We start from the raw sequence: 25,154 nt of genomic DNA, 5'->3' as shown, positions 1-25,154 counted from the left end.
ATCTCATCTTGGGTGCAAGTTCATCAATGTTTGGGCTCAGGCTCTGAGCTGAGGTGTGCGTGCAATATACCGGCGGGCCAGATCTAATAGTAATCAAACATTATCCTGTGGGCCAAAATGAAATCCACCAAGGGCCTTGAGTTTGACACATGTGGTCAACACACACAACCAAATTACATCTATACCATGAGCACATTGCTCCTAAAAAGTGTTTCTGGCACTGACACCAATCAGCAGTTGTGCGTCGACTCGGCAGGGATCAAGGCACGTGTATGCCTCTCCCTGCTTCCACCGTCTACCAGAGGTGGGACCAAGTCATTGTTTTGCAAGTCCGTGTCAAGTCTCAAGTCTTTGCGCTCAAGTCTGAGTCAAGTCTCAAGTCAGGATGGGCAAGTTCAAGTCAAGTCCTAAACTCTGACAAAACAAGTCTTAAACAAGTCATTATGTGCTTTTCACCAAATGTAATGACATTGATCAACAGAATAATACTTAATAATCAAACTGCTCTTTGTTAGTCACATTAATCATTTAATAATCCATTTTCTCTCTGCTGGTAAAGTAACATGTGTTTTTCTAATTTAAGAGGGATCAGTAAGGTAATGCTACCGTGACAGTTTGATTCAGAAGGAGTTTAATGTATAAGATCCCTGATGTTGAGGTAACCAGAATATTTATTTCCACTGTGTACAACATGTTATAAGGGACCCACAATCTATCTTTATGCAAGGGATAATGTGCAGCGAGGCGGTCTCTATGGGGAAAAGAACACCTGAATCTAGATCCCTCTGCAGGTGGTACTTTAACTATATTTTGATAATACTTTTGTACTTTTACTTGTAACATTTTGAATGCAGGACTTTTTATTGTAACAGAGTATTCCGACACTCTGGTACTTTTACTCAAGTACAAGATCTGAACTTCTCCCACCTCTGAGTGGTTACCAAAAAAAACCCCACATATAAGATAAGCTAGGTGCCTTCTCCTCTGCCAAAGCCCCTCTTACCTGTGGGGTTCCCCAAGTCCCCATCCTTTTTCTACTGTACATGTTCAATTACTATGTTCAATTCTCACAAAACACAACATCCCCTTCCATTGTTACGCCGATGATGTACAGATCTATTTGCCTCTCAATTCTAATGTCAACTCATTACAGCTATTGATGGACTACTTGACAGAGATCAAATCCTGGCTGAGCAAACATTTCCTCAACCTCAACGAGAACACGACCGAGGTCATCTTTTTTGGACCCCAACCTCCAGCCTCTCCAGTTGATATTCTGGGCTGCCTCAATAAAAAACATCCTCCCCTCTGTCATGAACCTTGGAGTGACCTTCAATAGCGCTTTTCAATTTGATAAGCAGATTAGCAGCGTAGTCAAAACCTGCTGTTTTAAAATACGACTATTGGCCAAGACAAAGTCGTTTTTATCTTTTAAAGATCTGGAAAGGGTTATTAACGCCTTTGTAACCACAAGGTTGAAATATTGCAACGCCCTATACGTGGGTATGGACCAGGCGTTAATTAGACGCCTGCAGCTAGTGCAGAACGCAGCTGCACGTCTTCTCACTGGCCACAAAAAGCGTAACCACATCACCCCAATTCTGGCCTCATTGCACTGGCTTCCAATTAGGTTCTGCATTGATTTTAAACTCATTTTATTTGTTTTTAAAGCACTAAATGGGCTGGCTCCTGCCTATATAGCCGAACTCCTCCATCGCCACACCCCAGCCAGAGCATTAAGGTCGGCTGACCAGCTGCTGCTGGTAGTGCCCAAGACCAGGCTCAAAACCCGAGGGCACCGAGCCTTCGCAGCAGCTGGCCCTAGGCTCTGGAACACTCTGCCCCTCCATGTGAGGTCGGCCTAGACCCTAGGGGTTTTTAAATCAACACTAAAAACTAACTTCTTCTCCCTGGCCTTCTAGTCAGAGCGGAGCACGACTCATGACATTTCCCTGTGTTTTGATTTTTATATTTGCTGTTGTAATTGATTGTCTTCTGTTTGTGACTGTAGTAATGTGTTATTTATTATTTGCATGTACAGCACTTTGGCTCTACCAAAAATCGTTTTCAAAATGTGCTATATAAATAAAACCTGATTTGATTTGATATTCATATTATTTAATAAAGAAGTGTTAATTAATGGAAAAACTTCCTTTAACAGATTAGTTGGAATTGGGTCTAAGATACACGTTGATGGTTTAAAAGAAAGAATAATTGAATTAAATTGTTCAAGGTGTATGGTTGAAAAGCATTCTAATTTACTATATAGTGTAATATTAGAACTTACGTTTCTGGGAGCTGTTGATAACACTATACTGGTCAAAGGCAAGAGGTCATTAATTTTGTTTCTAAGAGTAACAATTTTATCATTAAAAAAGCACATACAATTCTTCTTTTTCAAAGGAGCAACAGAGTCTAATTGTATTCGCAGCGCACTTGTAGCACTATCAACAACATGATCAATTTGGGGTGGTGTACATTTTGTATAAGTTTCCTCCCTTACATGCAGACATGCTATCGAGTTAAGTATTGATGGAATATCTTCCTTCAATTTGGCTATAGCACTAACAGGAGCTTTTGACTAATGCTTTGTAGTCTAGTAACAGTACTTCAAAAGTTACCAAAAAATGGTCGGATAAAGCAGGATTATGCAGTTCGACTAATAGTTGCTCAATTTCAATACCATAAGTCAGAACAAGGTCGAGAGTGTGATTAGAGCAGTGGGTTGGTTTATTTACACTCTGACGGTAACCAATATAATCTAATATAGAGTTCAATGCAAGAGTAAGGCTATTTTTATCGTCGTCAACATGAATATTAAAGTCACCTATGATAATTACTTTATCTGTTTTAAGTACCAAAGTTGATAAAAACTTAGAGAATTCTGATAAAAATGTGGAATAACGACCTGGTGGACGGTACACTGTAACAAATAAGATTGGCTGCAAAGTTTTCCAGGTCGGATGCGTAAGACTAAAAACGAGACTTTCAAAGGAGGTATAATTTAATTTTGGTTTAGTATTGATAAGTAAACTTGAGTCAAAGATTGCTGCAACTCCACCTCCTCGGCCCGTGCCTCGGGCAATATGAGTATTGATATGGCTGGGTGGAGTGGCCTCATTTATGCTGACATATTCTTCATGTCTCAACCAAGTTTCAGTGAGACAGCATATATCAATATTATAATCTGATATTAAATCATTTATCAATATTACTTTAGATGCTAGAGATCTTATGTTTAAGAGTCCACTTTTAATCTTCGTGTTTTGTTGCACTGTAGTAGTTGTTACATTTACTTTTATTAGGTTATTATGTATGACACCTCTATTAGGTTTTACTTTAAATTGTCCATGGGCAGACACACACACACCGTTAATATTGGGTATTGTAAGGGAAACTTCTGCAGCAATGGAGAGTCAGGACTCAGAGAGACACGAGGAGAGTTGGAGCTTTGATGTCAAACACTGGTGGTTTATTACAAGTATCGCCCAGAGAATTTCACATCACAAGTCACAGAAGCCAGAGGTTCTGACTGCACGGGTGGGTTGCCACATCAATTCTGCAGCGCCTCGCTCTCGATAGCCCTTTTAACTAGTTCAGAGAGAGTAAACAACATATTTGGGGAGATAGACTAAATAGCTGGGCACCCTGAATCACTTGCGTCTGACCCTTAATGGCCTCAAAGCCAGCGTTCCCACAACCGTAAACCATTTTGTGACCGAGAGTTGACCGGTCATAAACTCGTTTATCAAGATAGCTGGAGCCTCCCATTCCTTAAGAGAGATAACAGACTCAGGGTTGCTCATAAATGTCAACAGGCGAGAATTATTCCCTCACAGGTATTTTATTGGAGAGAGCGCAGAGAAGCGTGTAAGACTGCGACTCCACCTCTTGGTCTCAACTCTAGTTTGTCATGGATTAAGGCAAGGCAAGTTTATTTATACAGCACCTTTCAGCAATTCAAAGTGCTTTACAAACAGCTCAATTAAAAGCAGCGGCAAATAGATATGTTTTTAGTCTGGATTTTAAAATAGGAAGTGTTTCAGCGGACGTGCACGATTCGGGTAGTTTGTTCCAGATTGTCGGGGCATAATAGCTAAACGCTGCTTTTCCATGTTTAGTTCTTATTCTTCTGCGTCTGCCCCGCCCCTGATTGTTTCCACCTGTTCCCACTTACCTCTTGTATATATTGTCCTGTCTCCCCTTGTCTGTTGTCAGTTCGTCTTGTTCGTCATGCCAAGAAGTCAGATCCAAGCAGCCATAGAGAGACCAAGTACCTTTTGTGATATCCTCCATGAGAGCGTTTTGTTTTGTGACCGTTTTGTCACTCCCTCTGTAAAGAGTGTTTCTTTGTTTTTGATCCATTCAAGTTTATTTTTCTTCAAACCTTTTCGTCTCCGGGTTGTGCAATTGAGTCCTCATATCAGTGAGTCACGGTTCCCAACAGAACGAACTGACCCAAAATATGGACTCAGCCAACCCCAAGACGCTGCAGACCGCCCTGCCCGTACAGGGTAACGTCATCCATCAACACCAGGAGCAGCTAAAGAATATTAGCCAAGGAGTTAAGGAGCTTTCAGATCGCCAGAAGGGTTTCCAGACCTCCGTCACTTCACAGGTGAACCATCTGGCAACACAGCTCCACAGGCTTCTCTCTCATCTGGAGGCAGCTCCCACAGCTCCGATTCCTGCTACTCCACCTGATGCCAATCCTGCTGTGAATCATGCCTCTCCTGTTCCACTGCGGTTGGCAGCACCGGAGAAATACTCAGGAGAATCGAGCAACTGCAGAGCCTTCTTAGTCCAGTGTGATTTACATTACCAACTTAATCCAGCAGCTTTTGTATCTGATGAGGCTAAGATAGCGTTTATGATCTCCCACTTAACCGGCAGAGCTGCCGCATGGGCCACTGCGGAGTGGTCTAGAGATTCCAATATCTGTAGATCCTTCATAGTGTTCAAAAACACTATGAGCCGCATATTTGATATTACCTCACCTACCGGTGATGCCACTCAGGCTCTCATGCAGCTCAAACAGCACTCAAGGCCCGTAGTAGATTATGCCATAGAGTTCCGTACCTTAGCCATAGACAGTGGCTGGAATACTCCAGCATTAATAGATGACTTCCGCAATGGACTCTCAGAGACGATTAAAGATCACCTGGCTCCATTAGAGTTACCACAAGACCTTGAATCACTAATTTCCACGTCTCTCCGAATTGACAATCGCATCAGGGAAAGAGAGAGAGAACGACGCCGAGTCGCAACAAGACCTCCCAGCCACCAGGGGCGCTCTCTGGGTAGGCAGTCCTCATGGGATTCCTTGTTCGCCTCTTCATCAGGCCCAGCAGTGACAGCGCCACCACAGGCACCGGAGGAACCTATGTAGCTCGGGAGAACAACGGCGCCGCCTGCAGGAGGGTTGCTGCTTCTACTGTGGTCAAATGGGACACCAGCAGGCGACATGTCCGGGAAAAGGGCATGCTCACCAACCATGAGGAGGGCGTTGGTGAGCAAAGTTTCAACTGATTATCCTCCTCGCACACTCACCCAGGTAGATATCACTGCCAATAGTCAGACACACACTATGGGGCCTTAATTGACTCTGGGGCTGATGAAAGTCTCATAGACTGGGGTCTAGCGAAACGTCTTAATATTAAGACTGTTCCGCTCAAACATCCCGTCAATGCCAGTGCCCTAGACGGCAGACTTATGTGTAGAGTCACTGACTGTACAGAACCCATGCAAGTGACTATTGACAATAGTCATGTGGAAATGATGCAATTTCATCTATTCGATTCTGCACAGCATCCGCTGATTTTGGGGTTTCCCTGGTTAAAAACACACAACCCACATATAGACTGGTGTTCAGGACAAATTAAGGGATGGGGAGAGAATTGTGAACAGTCATGTAAAGCTCCACGTACTGTTGCAGTGGCTGATAGTAGCTCAGACTTTCCTGACCTTTACAAGGTCCCCTCTTGCTACAATGACATTAAAGAGGTTTTTAACAAGACCAAAGCACTATCATTGCCTCCTCATCGTCCGTTTGACTGTGCCATCGACCTGTTACCTGGCACACCCATCCCTAGGGGGCGCTTATATTCTATCTCAGGACCAGAGCGGGCGGCCATGGATGACTACATCTCCTCCTCACTGAAAGTGGGGATAATCCGTCCCTCTTCTTCACCTGCGGGCGCAGGATTCTTCTTTGTGGGGAAGAAGGATGGGTTTCTAAGACCATGCATTGACTACAGCCCATTAAATGACATTGTGGTGAAAAACCGCCACCCACTCCCGCAGATGTCTTCAGCTTTTGAACTACTTCAGTCAGCTAAGGTGTTCACCAAGCTCGATCTGAGAAATGCCTACCACCTCGTCAGGATTAGAGAAGGTGACGAGTGGAAAACGGGGTTCAACACATCTAGCGGACATTACGAATACAGGGTTATGCCTTTTGGACTATGCAATGCTCCTGCTGTTTTTCAAAATATGGTCAATGACATTTTGAGAGAATTTTTGAATGTGTCTGTTTTCGTGTATTTGGACGATATTCTGATTTTCTCTCCAGATATTCAGTCTCATGTCAGGCATGTTCGCCAAGTCCTCCAGAAGCTTCTGGAGAATCAGTTGTATGTGAAAGCTGAGAAGTGCAATTTCCATGCAACCACTGTCTCTTTCCTGGGCTACATTATCACCGCCAATCAGGTCCAGATGGATCCGTCCAAGGTCAGTGCGTTGACCGACTGGCCTACTCCAGATAGCCGCAAGAGAGTCCAACAGTTCCTGAGGTTTGCCAACTTTTACCGAAAGTTTATACGCAACTTCAGTTCTGTAGCTGCTCCTCTAGATGCTCTCACCTCTTCCAAAGTTTCCTTTCAGTGGACCCCCCAGGCCGAGTCTGCTTTCCAGTGCCTCAAGAAAGGATTCACCACGGCACCCGTACTCACTGTTCCGGATCCCCAGAGACAGTTTATGGTTGAGGTCGACGCGTCCAACGAGGGCATAGGGGCTGTGTTGTCCCAGAGGTCCTCCAAGGATAACCGGATGCACCCCTGCGCTTATATATCGCGCAAGTTGACCTCAGCTGAAAATAAATATGATGTGGGGAACAAGGAGTTACTAGCTGTCAAAGCAGCTTTGGAGGAGTGGAGACACTGGCTCGAAGGGGCGGAGCAACCGTTTGTTGTGTGGACAGACCACAATAACTTAGAGTATGTCAGAAAAGCCAAGAGACTCAATTCACGTCAGGTCCGGTGGACTCTGTTCTTTAGTAGGTTTAACTTTACGTTATCCTTTAGACCCGGTACGCAAAACCGTAAGCCAGACGCACTGTCTCGTCTCTTTGAGCCTGTCCCTAATGCCAAGAAACCTGAATCAATCCTTCCACTAAACTGTGTGGTTGGGTCGGTAACTTGGCAGATAGAAACAGATGTGAAGCAGGCTAATGTCGTGAGCCCGGCACCTAGTGAGTGTCCAGACAACCGTTTGTTTGTCCCTGTGTCTTTACGCTCTCAGGTAATCCACTGGGCTCACACGTCCAAGCTCACATGCCATCCGGGGGTCCGGCGTACTATGTTTGCCATAAAGCAGCGGTTCTGGTGGCCGGCCATGAGAAAAGAGGTCTCTGAATATGTGGCGGCCTGTCCAGCGTGTGCCCGGAATAAGACTTCTTCCCAGGCCCAGGTGGGTCTGCTCCATCCCCTCCCAGTGCCTCAACGACCATGGTCGCATATCTCCATGGACTTTGTGACTGGAATCCCACCTTCCAAAGGTAACACTACCGTCCTTACAGTGGTGGATCGGTTCTCAAAGATGGTACATTTCATTCCTCTGCTCGAACTTCCCTCTGCCAAGAAAACGGCAGAGGTCATGCTTACTCATGTGTTCAGAATTCATGGTTTTCCCAGCGACATAGTTTCAGACAGAGGTCCTCAGTTCACTTCCATCTTCTGGAAGGAGTTTTGCCAGCTCCTCTGCGCCACCGTCAGCTTGTCCTCCGGTTATCACCCGCAGTCCAACAGTCAGACAGAACGCCTGAATCAGGACCTCGAAACCTTCCTCAGGTGTCTCGTGTCCCAGAAGCAATCCACTTGGAGCGATCATCTGACCTGGGTAGAGTACGCTCACAACACTCTTCTATCGGATGCCACTGGTCTCTCCCCGTTCCAGTGTGCGAACGGATATCAGCCCCCTCTCTTCCCTGCCAATGAAGAAGAAGTCAAGGTGCCATCCACGCACGCTATGGTTCGACGCTGTCAGCGGGTCTGAGCTGGTGCTCGGCAGGTGCTACTACGGACCTCGACCCGGATGAGTCAGCGGCGGATCGTCACAGACGTGCGACCCCCCTCTACAAGCCGGGACAGAAAGTCTGGCTCTCTACCAAGGACCTACCTCTTTATGTTCATTCCAAGAAGTTGGCACCGAGGTTTGTGGGTCCTTTCCCAGTCTCAAAAATCATTAACCCTGTCTCTGTGCGCCTCAAACTCCCCAGGTCCTTGAAGGTTCATCCTACGTTTCAAGTCAGCAAACTCAAGCCAGTTCAAGAGAGCACTCTGGTTCCCCCCTCCAAACCCCCCCCCTCCCTCCACCCCGGATCATTGATGGTGGCCCGGTGTACACGGTCAGGAAACTTCTGTCGGTCCGCAAACGGGGCCGAGGACGCCAATTCTTGGTCGATTGGGAGTTCCTCCTGCTGAGGAACGTTGCTGGGTCTCTTCGACTTTCGTGGTGGATAAAACACTCATAAATGACTTCTATGATCGCCACCCTGAGCAGCCTGGGCCGTCGGGAGTCGGCCCTAGAAGGGGGGGTACTGTTGTGTCCCGTCAATTATGTTAGTTTGTTATGTATTTGTCACGTTCATGTTTGTTTTGTTTGTTTCACTTCCTGTTTTATTTTGTACTCCTTGTCTCATTTCAGGTGCCTTTACTTCCTTGGTTCTTGTTTCCCGCCATCGTCAGCGTCTGCCCCGCCCCTGATTGTTTCCACCTGTTCCCACTTACCTCTTGTATATATTGTCTCCCCTTGTCTGTTGTCAGTTCGTCTTGTTCGTCATGCCAAGAAGTCAGATCCAAGCAGCCATAGAGAGACCAAGTACCTTTTGTGATATCCTCCATGAGAGCGTTTTGTTTTGTCACTCCCTCTGTAAAGAGTGTTTCTTTGTTTTTGATCCATTAAAGTTTATTTTTCTTCAAACCTTTTCATCTCCGGGTTGTGCAATTGAGTCCTCATATCAGTGAGTCACGGTTCCTAACAAACAGTTAAAACAAACCACAAACAGTACCACACACACTCAGATGGCCATATTATCTATAATGGTTGATGTCAAACAAAAGGTTTCATCAAGCTGTACAACTAAAAAGAATGTCTTGAAAATATTACATCATAAATAATAAGAAAGTGTTTCAAGAGCGCATAGTCTTTGAAAAACATATGCCAATAGCTTCCGTTATTTATTTTGTTCTCACGGCTTTCATGTCTCTTGGCTTCTTAAAAACAGCGGGGATAAGCTGTTGAACTGCTGTTGTCTTTTGCCGGGCTCCGGTGATTGGCAAATCTGGGTGATTCCTTCTGATATGATTTAGCATGTTTGGCGTGTGTTCAATTAGCATACCGCACCGCTATCGAACAACGCCGACACACCGTCCTCGTCCGATCCACCACTCGCACACTTCATTGTTATTGTAGTCCACAGGGAACCAGAAATGTTCCCACACAGCTGATTTAAAAGAAGCAGGTGGGTTCTAGCTCCTGTGTGTTATCTGAAATCGCCATACTAACTTTTCTTCTTCTTCTATTTTGTTCGTTTTGTTGTTGTGTTTCTTCTTGTTCTTAAATTTGTTGTTTAAGGGCGGCTGGCAAACAGCTTTTAGGCGCAATACCGCCCCCTGGATTATATATAGTGTAGTGGATACTGCCCTGAATGACAGGCTTTTTTCCCACTCGTAAAAAAAAAAGGCGTATTCGTCGTGTGACTTCATGTGCCGTAAGGTGACGTCCGAAAGGTGACATCCGAACCGTGACGGTATGGGACAAATACGGATACCGTTACACCCCTACTAGACGGTCAAAGTCAATACACATTATAGACAACAATTCGGTAAAATCATCAAAAAAGCTTGCATAGTATGTGGGTGGTCTATAGATGTTTAGGAAAATAGCTCGAGAGGAGCATTTCAGCTGAAGGGCCACATATTCAAAAGAAGCAAAGTTTCCAAACATAGTCTGCTTGCATTGAAATAAATCATTAAACTAAATACTACTCCACCCCCTTTCTTATGCAGTCTTGCCTGACTCATAGAACTAAAGTTGGGAGGGGTTTATTCTATAAGAACAGTTCTGCTGTTGTTTTGGTCTAACCAAGTTTCAGTTAAAAACATAAAATCCAGATTGTGCTTGGTGATAAAATCATTGATTACAAACGATTTACCTGCTAAAGACCTGACATTTAATAGAGCCAGTTTAAGTGTGTTTGATGTACTATCACTCTGATTGTTTGTGATAGACCGTGGAGTACGTGGAATCACTGTTACATTCGATACATTTAAACAGATGCTTTTGGATTTTCAGTTTTTAACCTGAGTCATCAACCTTCTGTGGATGTTGGTTATAACAGAAATGGGTCGCTGCACTGGTATAGAAGCCTCTGGTAGTTTGGTGGCGCCAGAGAGCGAGATGGCAGGTGTCAGCGGCATCAGTGAAGAAAAGTTGCGGGTAGAAAAGTTTCTAGTAGTCAGTGTTATTGTGCATGACCCTATCCAGTTCTGCTGTGGTACTGAATTGTCATGTCTGTTTTGCAGTGTAGACAGCATACAAAATGTTAGCAGCCAGAGCACGGCTACCCTGGGAATTAGGGTCCACTGGGGCGGGTAACCTCCTATGTCACGGTGTTCACAGATGCATCCGTGATAGGTTGGGGGGGACCTGCCTAGAGAGAGCTATAGGGAGTCGCTGGTCTCTGACAGAGACATGGCACAGCAACCTTCTAGAGCTGCGGGCAGTGGTGTTATTCCTCCTGCATTTCAAACCCTTAATACAGGGCAAACATGTGCTGGTGAGGAGCGACAACAGCACCACAGTGGCGTACATCAACAGGCAGGGCGGAGTCCGCTCCGCCACCTTATTGATCACAGCAGAGAACCTGTGGTTGTGGGCTTCAGAGATTGTGTTGTCTCTGAGAGCCCTCCACATCCCGGGACTGGAGAACAAGGGGGCCGACCTCATGTCAAGAGGTGGGCCCCTGCCAGGCGAGTGGGTGCTTCACCCGGAGGTGGTGAAGCAGATCTGGGCCCAGTTCGGGAGAGCGGAGGTGGACCTGTTTGCCAGCCGGCGCAACAGCCACTGTACCCTGTGGTTTTCCAGGGCTCTGCGGGACAATCGTTTGCACAAGAGCCATGGTCAAGAAATCTGCTCTACGCCTTTCCACCGGTACACCTCATTCTCCCTCTCCTGGAGAGGGTGAGAGGAGAGCGTCTGTCAGTCATCCTGGTGGCCCCAGATCGCTGATGATGGGCCAGCCCTGGGTGGTTCCTCAGTTCTGGGGGGCGATGTCTCAGGAGGCAGGTGCAATAGGGGCGTTACCCACTCTGGGCCAACCGCTCCAGGCTTGGCTCCTGAGAGGGACAGGCTGAGACAGGGGGGACTGGCTGACAAGGTTATTCAGACTATCCAGGCAGCAAGAGCAGGATCCACCACAGCCTGTTACAGGCCAAAGTGGTTGGGATTCCAGCGATGGTGTGAAGAGGGGAGTCTAGAGCCCCTGTCGTGTACGTTGGGCTTGCTCATTCCACAATTAAAGTGTATGCAGCAGCCACCTCGTCCTACCATGAGGGATTTGCCGCTTATGTCACGTTTTTACAGGGGGTCAGGAGACAGCGCCCAGTAGTGCATGTCTCCACCCCACAATGGGATCTACCATTGGTGCTCGAGGCTCTGGTCACAGAACCATTTGAGCCTCTGGAGCTCTCCTCCCTGAAAGCACTGTCATGGAAGACAGCGTTGCTACTTGCCTTAACGTCGGTCAAGAGAGTGTCCGAGCTGACTGCTCTGTCGGTGCACCCAAGTTGCTTGATGATCCGGGGTGACCGTAGCGGGGCGACACTCAGACCGAACCCCTCCTTTACTCGTTCAGGTCAAGGGCTATTCAGTTAGGGGGCTTTAGTCTTCCACCCCATAGTAGGGCGAGGGAAGCTACATTTCACCTCCTCTGCCCGATGCGTGTGCTGGCATGTTATGTGGAGCGCACGGCTGCCACTAGGCGCACTGAACAGCTGTTTGTGTGCTTTGGGGGCGGCATGGCCGGTAAAGCTCTATCCAAGAAACGCCAGGCGGGATGGCTCTGCGAGTGCATCTCACATGCCTACGGACAGAATCTACCTACGGGTGCAAATAAATAACCTGAACCTGAACCTGGACAGGTGGAGAGAGCCTTCCCCACGGGTACCGTGCACACTCTACACATGGTATGGCTGTATCAACAGACTTATTTAACTGAGTGAGTGTGGAGGACATATGTACGGCGGCATCTTGGTACACGCCACTTGGACATGTCTGGCTCCTTCTCGTCATCTGTGCTTGCTGGGGCAACACAGGACTGGTGAGGGGGGGGGGGGGGCGGCTGTGGGTCAGCAGGTATCTGACCCCCCCCCCCCTGGACATAACGCACTTGTATTTTCCCGTGCTCCGTGGGGACCCGGGAAACGTGGTGCGCAGTAAGCCCCATACAGGGCTGGGGTCAGCAGGTATCTGACCCCACCTGAGCATAATGCACTTATGTTTTTCCCCGTGCTCCTTGGGGACCCGGGAGGCATGGTGCGCAGTAAGCCGCATACGGCTGGGGGGTTCTCCCTGCCTGCCTATGGGCGGGCGGGGAGAGCCCTCCTCACTGTTTTCCAGGCACACTATTCACGAGGTAAGCGTGTCTGAGTGTGCCCCTCAATGAGAGAGTTTGTGGTCAGTAGAAGTAATATTTGACCTTTTGATTTTTTTGTTGGGCGTTAAAATATGTATTTATTGAAACACCACATAGTATATAGCCTAACGTATGTGAACATCCCTGTTTTTTGTTTAATAGCCAGACTACACTGAAAAGCTAGAGGGCTTTTAATTTAGAACGGATACAGGAAATGAAACATTTTTTATCAGGTCAGACAGGAGTATATCAGATAACAAGGAGGCTTAAAAGTACTGACATCTGACCAAATGTACTTGTTAAACACAGGGATTTAGTAATGGGTATATATATGTATTGATTTGTTAGATCTCACTCTGTTCCTTTTGTGACTGTGCACTCTGCAGGCAGAAGATGAAGATGTCATTCTGCGGTCCATTCAGGGGATTACAGTGGGACTTTATGTTGTCAAACACAATTCCACCATGAGACCAGAGGACAGATGAGACCAGAGGACAGAGGAGACCAGAGGACAGATGAGACCAGAGGACAGAGGAGACCAGAGGACAGAGGAGACCAGAGGACAGATGAGACCAGAGGACAGATGAGACCAGAGGACAGATGAGACCAGAGGACAGAGGAGACCAGAGGACAGATGAGACCAGAGGACAGAGGAGACCAGAGGACAGATGAGACCAGAGGACAGATGAGACCAGAGGACAGATGAGACCAGAGGACAGAGGAGACCAGATCAGACCAGAGGACAGATGAGACCAGAGGACAGATGAGACCAGAGGACAGATAAGACCAGAGGACAGAGGAGACCAGAGGACAGATGAGACCAGAGGACAGATTGTCCTGGAAGGCCAACAGGTACTAACTGATGAGGACAACATTGCATTAGCTGCTACCATGCTGTTTGGACTAATGTATGCAATGAACCTGAACTACCCCCCTAAACTGAAGTGCACGTTCGAAGTGATCCAGCAAATGTTAATGGAGCTAGACGGCAACATGCTCTCCAAGAAAGCCCAAGCGTTTAAAAACAAACCGTTTGAGTGAGCTGTTGCCATGGACCATTGTGCACTTTTACAGCATTCATACTGGACTTTCATCGATACAACTGTCTTGCACTTCCTTTGCTCATGCTTTTTGCTTGATTTGCATGTTTCAGAAATGTGTGTTTTTCTTGGGGTCATGTGTTTTCAGAATGTACCACTTGTCATGTGTTTCAGAATGTACTAATTGCGCTACTTCAAAATGTCAGTTCTTGTTTTTATTTGTAATACTTTCTTTAGTGCATATGTGGTGAGAAACCAGGCCATTTTTATACTTTCATGTATTTTTTCAAAGCAATGCCATTGCTTTTTTTGCATTAAAGTGCCCTTTCATATTAGCAGGTTACTATTTAAATAATGGATTTGCAAGAACATTTCCTTTTTTCGGCTAGGCGTTGACATTTTGTGTTAATTGTTTACTATGAATGAGTTACAAAAATAAGCCTTTCTTTGCCATTTGGCCCAATAAACCTTTATTTTGGTCGGGAGAATAGTTTCCTTTAAGCTTGCTTGCTGTGTTCTAACACAATAATGTATATGTACATGCATCACAAACATTTTCTATTTCTTCTATTTCTTTATTTTCAATGTATTTGTTAATTCTCCTGGCATAGTTTAGGCTGCATGATGGAGGAACCAAAAGCTCATCTGGATGTATGGTGGTTGTTCATATTGTTTTATTTTTTGAGAAAAATACATGAATGTTGTTCAAAGAAATTTGTTTGTCTTTATTGACTATTTGTTTTAAAATGTAAGAGATTAGGATGGATCCTGTAGAAGAATGTACGACATGCCTCTATTCACATGAAATAAATAATCGTATGTACCCCTTGAGCACTAGGTAGATTAAACAGAAAACTATAGCATGTAGTTTAAACAAAACATTCATGTGGCTTTAACAGGTACAAATGAAATATACTGAGTATATTAAAAGCCGTGTTGGTTTAAATATTAAAGGAAATATTCAAATGAACATAACAATTTCATGTTTATTTGACATAACATAGTTGTGTGTCTTTAACATAATGGAATAGTTTTGAGTACACGTGTTTTTCATGTGTGCAACCGGTTGCCATGTTAAAATCATGTTAATCCAACGGCCTTTTTTTTTCAGTGCATGACAAAAAAGGTTACGCTACATCGTTAGCCGCACTGTTTAAGTAAATAGGTTGTGATCGCTATCTTGTAAAGATGGCCGACTTGCTGTTGATGACATCACAATCCCATGCCCTGTTGCTCATCTATTGCTAATATTGACACATTATTTTTGTCTTTAAGGTTTTTTCCAAGAAGAAAAGTTCTCAATGGCATTTAACTACAAACCAGGTTGTAGGAGATAGTTTTGGCCCATGAATCCTCACAAAAATATTCACAAACCTTCCCTGTGGAACGGACCCCTTTCCAAACGCAGAAGTAGCAAACGACCCAGACAGCCAGGAGACACAGCAGCACCTCCCACTGCACTCCACCCAACTCCTCTATCCCCCCAGACATAGACAACACGCCTCTCCTGCAAGGGGACACAAGACAGTCAATGATAAGTGCAATAAATCACAATATACTTTAAACATGATCCATTGCTGCTGCTCTACGTAATTTATTATGAGCTTCACGGGACAACATTGACTCACTCCCAGAACTCAGAGACTGAAGACTTGGTGAGATTTCCAGATGTCCAGTTTACTGACTGGTTGCCTCTGTGTGTTTGAGTAGAGTTTAAGGAGGACAGGTCCACACATCTGTCTGTTAGTTGGAAAGCAAATCAAAATGTGGTTAAAGTGAAAATCTTTATATCAGATGTTAGTAAAATGGTCACTCATTTGGTTATTGTTTTTAGTCATGAAACACAGCAATGTGCCAACAAGGCAAGGTAGAAGGTTGGTACAGCACATTATACAGTATAACAAATTCAAATATTTAAAAATATATATGCTTTGAAAATCTTGTACAGTATGTGTGAGGAAATGCATTCTACACATCACCCACAGATGACCATGCAGAACCGGTCTTAACTCTGTCACCTTTGAATTACTCAACTATCCCCGCAAATATAAGCTATATATAATAATGAATTAAAATGTTAAACATTTATGCAGTGTAATATCAGAATCATTTGCGGTCTTTGTCTCCAGGACAATTGATGTGAAGAAGATATCAGTCAGTTAGCAAACAGATCAATACGTTTGCAAACCTTATTCAAAATAATTATTTGCATTTAGTTATTATATTGTCTAGCTCTCTGCTAACCATGTATTTCTCTTGGAAGATATTCATATTTTGACATTACATTTAATTTCACGGTACATCATAATTTATAAGCTAAATTAGCTTTTGTCTCTCTTTCTCAAAGGTTAGCAAATTGGTAGCTCTGGGTGAAAAGTTAACGTTTGCCAAAGTAGAACACGTTTTGATCAAGTTGCTTTTTCCACATTGTTTCATAGTTTGTTAAATGTATGTTATTGTGTGTCACTCATGTTTTGTGCATAATTTGTGGATATGAGTTATTTTAGAATTTGTCAGTTGACTTCCTCTACCTTTTTGTTCTCTGGTAAGTTTTCCGTGTGTTGAAAGTGATACAAAAATGTTTCATGTCATTGATTTCCATCATGTGACCAGGGTGATCATTTATAAAACATGAAATCAATCTGATTATTACCATAACATTTATGTAAAGGAGACCGTGTCTAAAAAGAGCTCTTGAAGAATAATATATTTGTCAATAAAGGAAAAGGTAGATGCTTTTGCACCCAGGTGTACATAGTCAACAATGCTATTTGCCCCGTGGCAAACATTAGATTTGGTTTTGAATGTATGTATAGATATGCAAATGTGTAACATTGGTTGCGATTGCTTGTTTAGGTAATCGGAACATCAGAGATCAGTGTTATTTTGGATTTTACAGACCAACCAACCTAACCTAATCTGGGATTGTAGATACTAGGCACCTATTAGTCAATCATTAATTAGGATGCTTCCGGCATACAATAAATGCAGTTGGTCGGGGTATGGGTGTGAAGATCCGAATAGCTGCTGTGTGACAAATCTTACCTGGGTGCAAATAGACTGTAGAACAACAGCTGACTGGCACTTCTAAAGAAGTAAGTACTTTAGGACCTTTTAACTCGCTGTACGTCCACCCATACTTCCCCTATACAGACCTGTGTTCCAGGGATTGTTGCAGGTGGCCCAGGGCAGAGGGTCTCTGAAGCAATAGATGAGGTAGAGGAGGGCCCAAGCCAGGATAATGGTGTAGACTCGGGAATAAAGTTGGATCACTATATAAGAATAGCCAGCACCTGGAGAGACAGAGAGATCATCCGAAATACCCTCGGTTTAAGCTGTAAAGAATATGTGTAAAGAAGCCGGATATAAATTAATCACGGCAGCGTTTAGCTGAGTTTCTGCTGGTAGACAGCCTTCTCTTCACATAGCTCACTGCTTGCATGTGGACGCTCCAAAGGGGCGTGGCCAGCAGCAGCTCGGTTACATTTAAAGGGCCAGACCCAGAATCAGCACTTTAGTAACAGGGCTGAAATAGAGTGGTATGAGGCATGCTACCATGGGTGATCTGTTTCGTATTTTGAGTAAAACACTTCAGAGACATATTTTGTATAGATATGTTCTTATAATATTGTTCAAATATAGCATAATAGGTGACCTAAACTCAGAAAACATCAGATTTAAAGGATACAAGCTTGTTAATGTATCTCCCCAAATACAGGCCAGGAAAAATAAACAAGGGTGGATAAACTGCAGCTGCCTTTGATATAATGGGCTTTCATAATAACCGTGATCTACATATCCATCATTTAAATTTGATGAATTGCCATTTTCACACGTTTTTCTCATTGATTTCTCGACCAAAGTGTTATTGTTCTAGGGCAGTGACTGTGAGTGTGTATGTATTATTGGCCTCATTCAATCATCAGAGCTGAGGCTTTGTATAAGTGCAACAGGAGTGCAATATTTACATTTTAAGTACTGTACAGGCCTAAATGAGGACCTAGATTTTAGACTTATTTTGTAAACAATCATTTCCGTGGCCCATTCCACAACACCATGCCCAAATGAAAGAGTCCTAATGGTAGAATACCACTATAAAATGGTCACATGTTCCATGACATTTGTCTTTCCTGAGAAAAATGTCAATGCCAAACAAAACAGAGATTGTGCTTCAAAGTTTTTTTGTTTTGTCTCAGAAGTCCACTGTGGCTGAAAACAAGGTTAACAGGAAAAGTCTGTACATTCATTAATATGTATTAATGTGTGAAGAGTCCATGCTGTATGACATATAAAATATGATATTTGGTTGAATAACAATGCTTTAGGCATGTAGAGTCTGTATTATATTATTATTCTTAGTTCACATACAGCTGTGGGGTCAATATTAACAAAACACAATGATTATGATTCCTGTTTCTTGTATTGGTAGGATGGGGTACGTTCACGAAGTATGGCTTCAGGGATTTTCATTTTAGAAAACTTGGTGTTTCCTGAAATACATTTTCAGTTCTAGCCAGTTTTAAATGACATAATCTCTAATTGTCTAGTTGCCAGCTCATCAGCTGAAAATGTCAGAAATGGATTCAGTATCGTATTGTCAACATAGGCTATTATGCCATTAAGGCTAATTAACCCATTTTATGCTAATTGTGCAAATTGCCCAACATGTGCAAGTTAATATCCGGCAGTTTGTGCTGGGGACCAGTACTATACATTTTTAAAATAAAACTTGTGGTTACCCTGTGCCAGGGGGCAGAGCTTGCTCCAGCAGGTCATGGCGCCCTCTTGTGTGTACTGACCAATCGCGGTCTCCATCAGGTAAAGCGGCACGCCACACAGCAGGGCAAAGAAACAATACGGCACCAGAAAGGCACCTGAACACACAGAATATTCACACCTGAGACTATGACATGGATGTTCAGTTTTGATGTTCCCCTACATTTAATAATAACCATGAGAAGGACAGATTCTGCATGAATAAAGTGATAATTAAATGTAGATGGACAACAAATATATGTTATGATGCGTTCACGCCGCAAGCGGCTGTCAGCTGTGTTTCCTCGCCTCATAGAGTGGCGAAGTCCCTCCCCTTCCGGTGGACCTCCATGGGACCTTATTTCAGAAAAATTATGTATTGAAGTCAATGGAGAGAGAAAGATTATCTTTTGATCGCGTTTGAATTGTGCAACGAATTACACATATGATGTTTGTCAATTTAAAAGATCATCTTGTAGTAAATAAAAATGTGTCGTAAAACTGTGAAGTAACACATTATTTTGTGTGTGAAGCGCTCAATGAACTACATCTCTGGTCTCGCATACGTCACCAACACCAAGATGGCCGTCACATTGGCACATTTCACCTCTTTCTTTCAGAATGAAGCGAAAAGTATTAAAAGAGGTGAAAATCACTACAAGTCTGGGCATGTTGAGAACTGTACATACACACAAGGGGAGTTAGTCTGTTCCAGCATGCAGGACCGGCTTTACAAGGTGTCAGTGAGTAACACGAGTGTAATGTGTAACGTTAATGTAATGTCTCTGGGATTTGTAGTCTTTCTAGTTGCGTATTTTTCATAGTCTTATATTTCAACAGTTTTAAGACAAACCGTGACTTTTTTGACATGGAAATGATTTTTTAAGATTGACAAACATCATATGTGTAATTTGTGGCATAATTCAAACGGGATCGAAAGATAATCTTTCTCTCCCCATTGACTTCAATACATCATTTTTCAGAAATAAGGTCCCATGGGGCGGAAGTAGATGGGCGTGACTTCGCCACTCTATTCAAACAGGACGCGCTGTTGAGGGGGTGGGGCTTATCTCCATGTAAATACTATGGTAGATTAACTACAACAAAATTAACATATTTGACCGTTATTTGATTGTTAATACACGTTTTAAAATGATGCCAAAATAACAACATACTGATACCAGTTTGTAAATACCATGAATGTGTTTACACAAGGCGGCAGGAGAAACCGTTTTAAATGTGTGTTTCCTGAATGGATATCTGTGGCCTGTACTATGAAGCAGGATTTGCGGTTAGCGAGGTAACCGCTGAAAAAGGTTGGGAACCACTGATTTAGAGGAACAAAGAGTTTCACCAGACGAGTAAAACCACACCAGCAGGAGAAAGCCCTGCAAAACCACATTCCCTGAAGGCATCCTCGACAGGTTCCTTGATCACAACTATTCATAGTGTTAAGCAGTAATGGAAAGTAAATAAGTACATGAAGTATTGTACTTTTTTGACATATTATGTACGTCCATTTAATGCTACTTTATACTTCTACTCCACTACATTTCAGAGGTGAATATCATACTTTTTACTCCACTACATTTACTTGAACACTCACAGTTACTAGTTACTTTGCACATATAATAATAACACATATATGCCCATATAGTATAATGCAGTACTGCATGCACTACTAAACTACACAGTATCTAAATCTGGTCCAAATTGAACGACTACAACACTGAAATGCTCTAGTGTAAAAACATGATACAATTAAAACCATCATCATATAATACTTTGAAAGATCCATTCTGCATAATGAGTACTTTTACTTTTGATACTTGAAGTACATTTATCTGATATTATGCATGTACTTTATATCATTATAAAATACACCATTATGCAGAATGAGTACTTCTTTGTACTTTAGGTAATTTGAATAACTTTTGAATTTCTATAAGTATATTTTTTAAATTAGGTCTTTTACTTCCAGATGAGTATTTTAAGACTATAGTATTTGTACTTTTATTTAAGTAAAGGATCTGAGTACTTCTTCTGGCATTGATGTTAAGTCATGCCAACAGGCTCTTCAGTTTCTTAGCTGTTTTACTTGTGCTTGGTAGATAGTCAGGTCTACAAAAAGAACACATACAGAAGCAGATTAATAATAATCGCTACTGAGTACAATAACTTCCATTATTTTAGCAGCCGTGTGGCTATAAAGTCAATATATATACTTTCAAATGTTATTTTTCATGTAACCTCAAAGTATTTAGATTATTTTCAGTTATTTTTACACACTCCTAATCATTACTAGAGATTAGGGATTTTCATGAAATCAATTACAATGTCACAGTTTATTGTATGTAAAGCTCACCTCCTCCGTTCTTATAGCATAGGTAGGGGAATCTCCACACATTGCCCAGGCCCACCACATTGCCTGCTGCTGCCAGAATATATTCCCTTTTCCTCGTCCACTGTTCCCTCTTTTCCACTTTGTTCTCCATTTGTGTTCCTCTTTCAGTCCTCTGCTCAGTCCTGCAGCACACAGCCCTGCACACAGCATACCGATTGTTATGACTGTTGCCTGAGGCCTTGGGAGTAGAGGGAGGAAGTGCTTATTATAATTACATGTAGAAGTATCATGTATTTAGTCTAAAGTTCCCTGAGGCACATTTGTAAACTATGATATTCTGCCACAAACATACAATGTGATTCATTGATTAATTAACCTTTCAAAAATGTTGGTGCTGTTTCAAATGTAAAGCGCCATTTCTTAGTGAAATTGTTTATTTATGAAATCAGAATTTCATAATTATAATAAACAAATAACAAACATTTATATTTATTATTGAGGATAAATATCTTCTGAGAAAATAACTAAATATATGTTTAGTTTCGATGTGCACTTCAATTAATTATAACGATAGTTTATATATTGAAAATAAGATTTTAACAAACAGTTACACTTTGAGTTGTCTCTTTTTAGATCCTCAAACAGGGAGTTGGTTGATGTCAAACTTGCTCACTCAGATACAGGAAAACATTCCTGCCAACAGCAATAACACTTTATCACACCTCTGGCTGGCAGATAACTCACTGCTACAAAGTTCTTGTTTTCTGATATCTGTATTGTTGAACAGCCTAAATTATTTTGAGCATTTTACATTTAGTATTCTTGTGGTTCATTTGTTCTTCTACTGTAGATATGTATATAGACTTGCTGCTGTTTATTGATTTTATTTTAATTGTATTGTGTTAATAGTTTCCACCTTTAAAGATTTAAAGATGTTACTGCCTGTACACACTGCTGCTACTGTAACTACATAATTTCCCAATATGGGATCAATAAAGTACCTACAGGGAGATGATGGCAACTGAAGAGCCACATATTCAAAAGTAACTTTCTATAGTTGTTAGCACCTTGCATTGGAGGGAATCAAAGGGCATCAAAACAGCAATACCAACTTCTTTCAAATTCCAACTCCCATTGAAATGAATGAGGAAAACGATGCAAATCTCACTAGTTAAAATCGCATTTCCGATATCAAGAATACACATTACAACTAGTTACAATTGCATTTCTGATATCAAGAATTTGTATTCTAACTAGTTAAAATTCAATTTTTTATATGAGAAATAAACATTATTACTAGTAAGAATTGCATTTTTGATATCAAGAATTTGCATTCTTATTAGTAAGAATGGATTTTTTGATATCCTCCAGAAATGAATAAAAGCTGAATCGGCTTGCCATACAGATGCACCCCAAGTCATAGTGTTCTGGAACTGGGCCTGGATGTTGTTATTTAATTTCTCCTACAGAAGAGAGACACAAATCACTTAAATATTTGTTATAGGTATGATGTATATATTTATATATCCTAAATGTTTCACGTTCTGTGGGTCTTATCCACACATGCATCAAAATCCTCAAATAAGAACTGTAAGTTATAATGTTATAATCAAAACATTAATATTGAATTTGTAAGTATATTTCACACACTTTCATGTTTTTATGGAGTATGATCTTCTCGTTCGTTTAAGAGATTTATATATTTTACTCTTATTGAAGCACTTTAATAATGTAATGACTCTGATCTTCCTTAAACAGTAAGAAAAGCTGCAGTAAGCAGACGGCTGTAGATCTGTGGGCGGAGCTTTGATGTGCGAGTAGTGAAAACACTTCTGTGTAGTCTACACTCATGTCTACACTCCCTCTTTTCTCCTCTGGAAGCCTCCTCCCTCCTCTCTCCTCGACTCCTCCATGTGCATTTCAGCGATTGGGACATCCTTCAACATGGCGTGTCTTGATCGATTTCCGGTTCAAGTCACCGAGGAGAGAGGAGTCGAGGAGTCGAGGAGGGAAATTGGGATGAACCTATTCTCTCTCTCTCACACACACACACTCATTCTCTCTCTCCCTCACACACACTCTCTCACACACATTCACTCTCCCTCTCCCTCTCACATACACACAATAATATCTTCTATCATATATACTGATCATTTAGTTGAGCTACCTCATACTTTCAACATATGTTTTACTTTTGTAACTCGATGTTTGTGACAAATATAACTCCTTGTGTACTTGTACAGCCAGCCAATCATATTTTGGCATTTTAAGTGGGGTGCTGCTCTGAGGTTTTGAGTGATATTACCTAGGTCTTCTTGAGCCATACACTGTCTTGAGATCTGATCCATTGTATCCTTGTCTTGTGATTTTTGACTGAAAGGGCAAAAGGCTAGGCCTACTTTGGTTGAACTATGTAGCTGCGTCCCTGCTTTTGACAAATAGGTGTGCAATTGACATGCCAGATTTAATGCAAATTAAAAACATTGGTCATGTTGGGTAGAGGTGTTGTTACGTTGGTACGTGAGTTGAGAGGCCCTGAGCTCTCAGTGCCCAGGGGCCCCTGGAAGTAGGCCTACTTATCCGGCCTTGGTGAGTTGGCACTCAAAACACACTTTTATGGGGTGTGGGCTGAACCTAACCTTGTTTCTGCTTCAACTTGCACATCGTCTGGCAGAGATAACGACATGCCAAAACTCAACAAACTGGATTTTCATATAATGTGTGAGAAAGAGCGGCAAACACTTTATGCCTGAAGAGAACAGACAGAGGGGGAAAATGGCAACTGGAAAATAAAAACAATGTTAAGGTATCATTAAATAATAATGTGAAGCTATAGAAGGTAAACATTGTTTTTAGTTTTGTTCTTTAAGAGATTAAAGAGGCCCTCTCCTGCTAATGTTCAGGTGTATATCAGTATGTAGTGTCTCTACTTTAAAGAGTCCTCTCCTGCTGATGTTCAGGTGTATATCAGTATGTGGTGTCTCTACTTTAAAGAGTCATCTCCTGCTGATGTTCAGGTGTATATCAGTATGTAGTGTCTCTACTTTAAAGAATCCTCTCCTGCTGATGTTCAGGTGTATATCAGTATGTAGTGTCTCTACTTTAAGAAGTGCCTCTCCTGCTGGTGTTCAGGTGTATACAGTATGTATTGTCTCTTACTTTAAAGAGTCCCTCCTGCTGATGTTCAGGTGTATATCAGTATGTAGGTCTCTACTTTAAAGAGTCCTCTCCTGCTAATGTTCAGGGTGTATAGCAGTATGAAGTGTCTCTACTTTAAAGAGTCCTCTCCTGCTAATGTTCAGGTGTATATCAGTATGAAGTGTCATCTACTTTAAAGAGTCCTCTCCTGCTGATGTTCAGGTGTATATCAGTATGTAGTGTCTCTCCTTTAAAGAGTCTCTCCTGCTGATGTTCAGGGTGTATATCAGTATTGTAGTGTCTCTACTTTAAAGAGTCCTCTCATGCTGATGTTCGAAGGTGTATATCAGTATGTATGGTCTCTACTTTTAAAGAGTCCTCTTCTGCTGATGTTCAGGTGTATATCAGTATGTAGTGTCCTCTACTTTAAAGAATCCTCTCGCTGCTAATGTTCAGTGTATAGCAGTATGAAGTGCTCTCTCTACTTTAAAGAGTCCTCTCCTGCTGATGTTCAGGTGTATATCAGTATGTCGCTGGTCTCTACTTTAAAGAGTTCCTCTCCTGCTTCAGTAGTGTAGTGTCTCTACTTTAAAGAGTCCTCTCATGCTGATCCGTTTCCAGGTGTGTATATCCGTATGTAGGTGTAGCTACTTTAAAGAGTCCCTCTCCTTGCTGATGTTCAGGTGTGTATATCAGATGTAGTGTCTCTACTTTAAAGAAGAGTCCTCACTCCTGCTATGTTCAGGTGGTATATCAGGCAGTATGTAGTGTCTCTACTTTAAAGAGTCCTCTCCTGCTGATGTTTCAGAGGGTGTATATCAGTATGTAGGTTCTCGACTTTAAAGAGTCCTCTCCTGCTATTGTTCAGGTGTATATCAGTATGTAGTGTCTCATACTTTGAAAGAGTCCTCTCCTGCAAAGTTCAGGTGTATATCAGTATGTAGTGTCTAAACTTTAAAGAGTC

The 25,154-nt window shown here is 42.5% G+C and overlaps 1 protein-coding gene across 1 annotated transcript in view; it reads right to left on the bottom strand.

The window, feature by feature from the left end:
- LOC117542780 (sodium- and chloride-dependent betaine transporter-like) overlaps nt 1-21,251 on the bottom strand; it is a 39,931-nt gene extending 18,680 nt beyond the window's left edge. The window contains 5 exon segments of the mRNA XM_034210622.1: nt 15,328-15,460; nt 15,582-15,693; nt 17,109-17,246; nt 18,693-18,827; nt 21,074-21,251. Of these exon segments, the coding sequence (XP_034066513.1) occupies nt 15,328-15,460; nt 15,582-15,693; nt 17,109-17,246; nt 18,693-18,827; nt 21,074-21,203 (648 nt within the window). The 5' untranslated portion in view covers nt 21,204-21,251.
- Between the last annotated feature and the right edge of the window lie 3,903 nt (nt 21,252-25,154).

The sequence above is a fragment of the Gymnodraco acuticeps genome, unplaced genomic scaffold (genome assembly GCF_902827175.1).
Source record: "Gymnodraco acuticeps unplaced genomic scaffold, fGymAcu1.1, whole genome shotgun sequence".
In the NCBI taxonomy this organism is placed as follows: domain Eukaryota; kingdom Metazoa; phylum Chordata; class Actinopteri; order Perciformes; family Bathydraconidae; genus Gymnodraco; species Gymnodraco acuticeps.
Note: the sequence above shows the minus strand (reverse complement) of the source record. Positions and strands in the feature narration are given on the sequence as shown.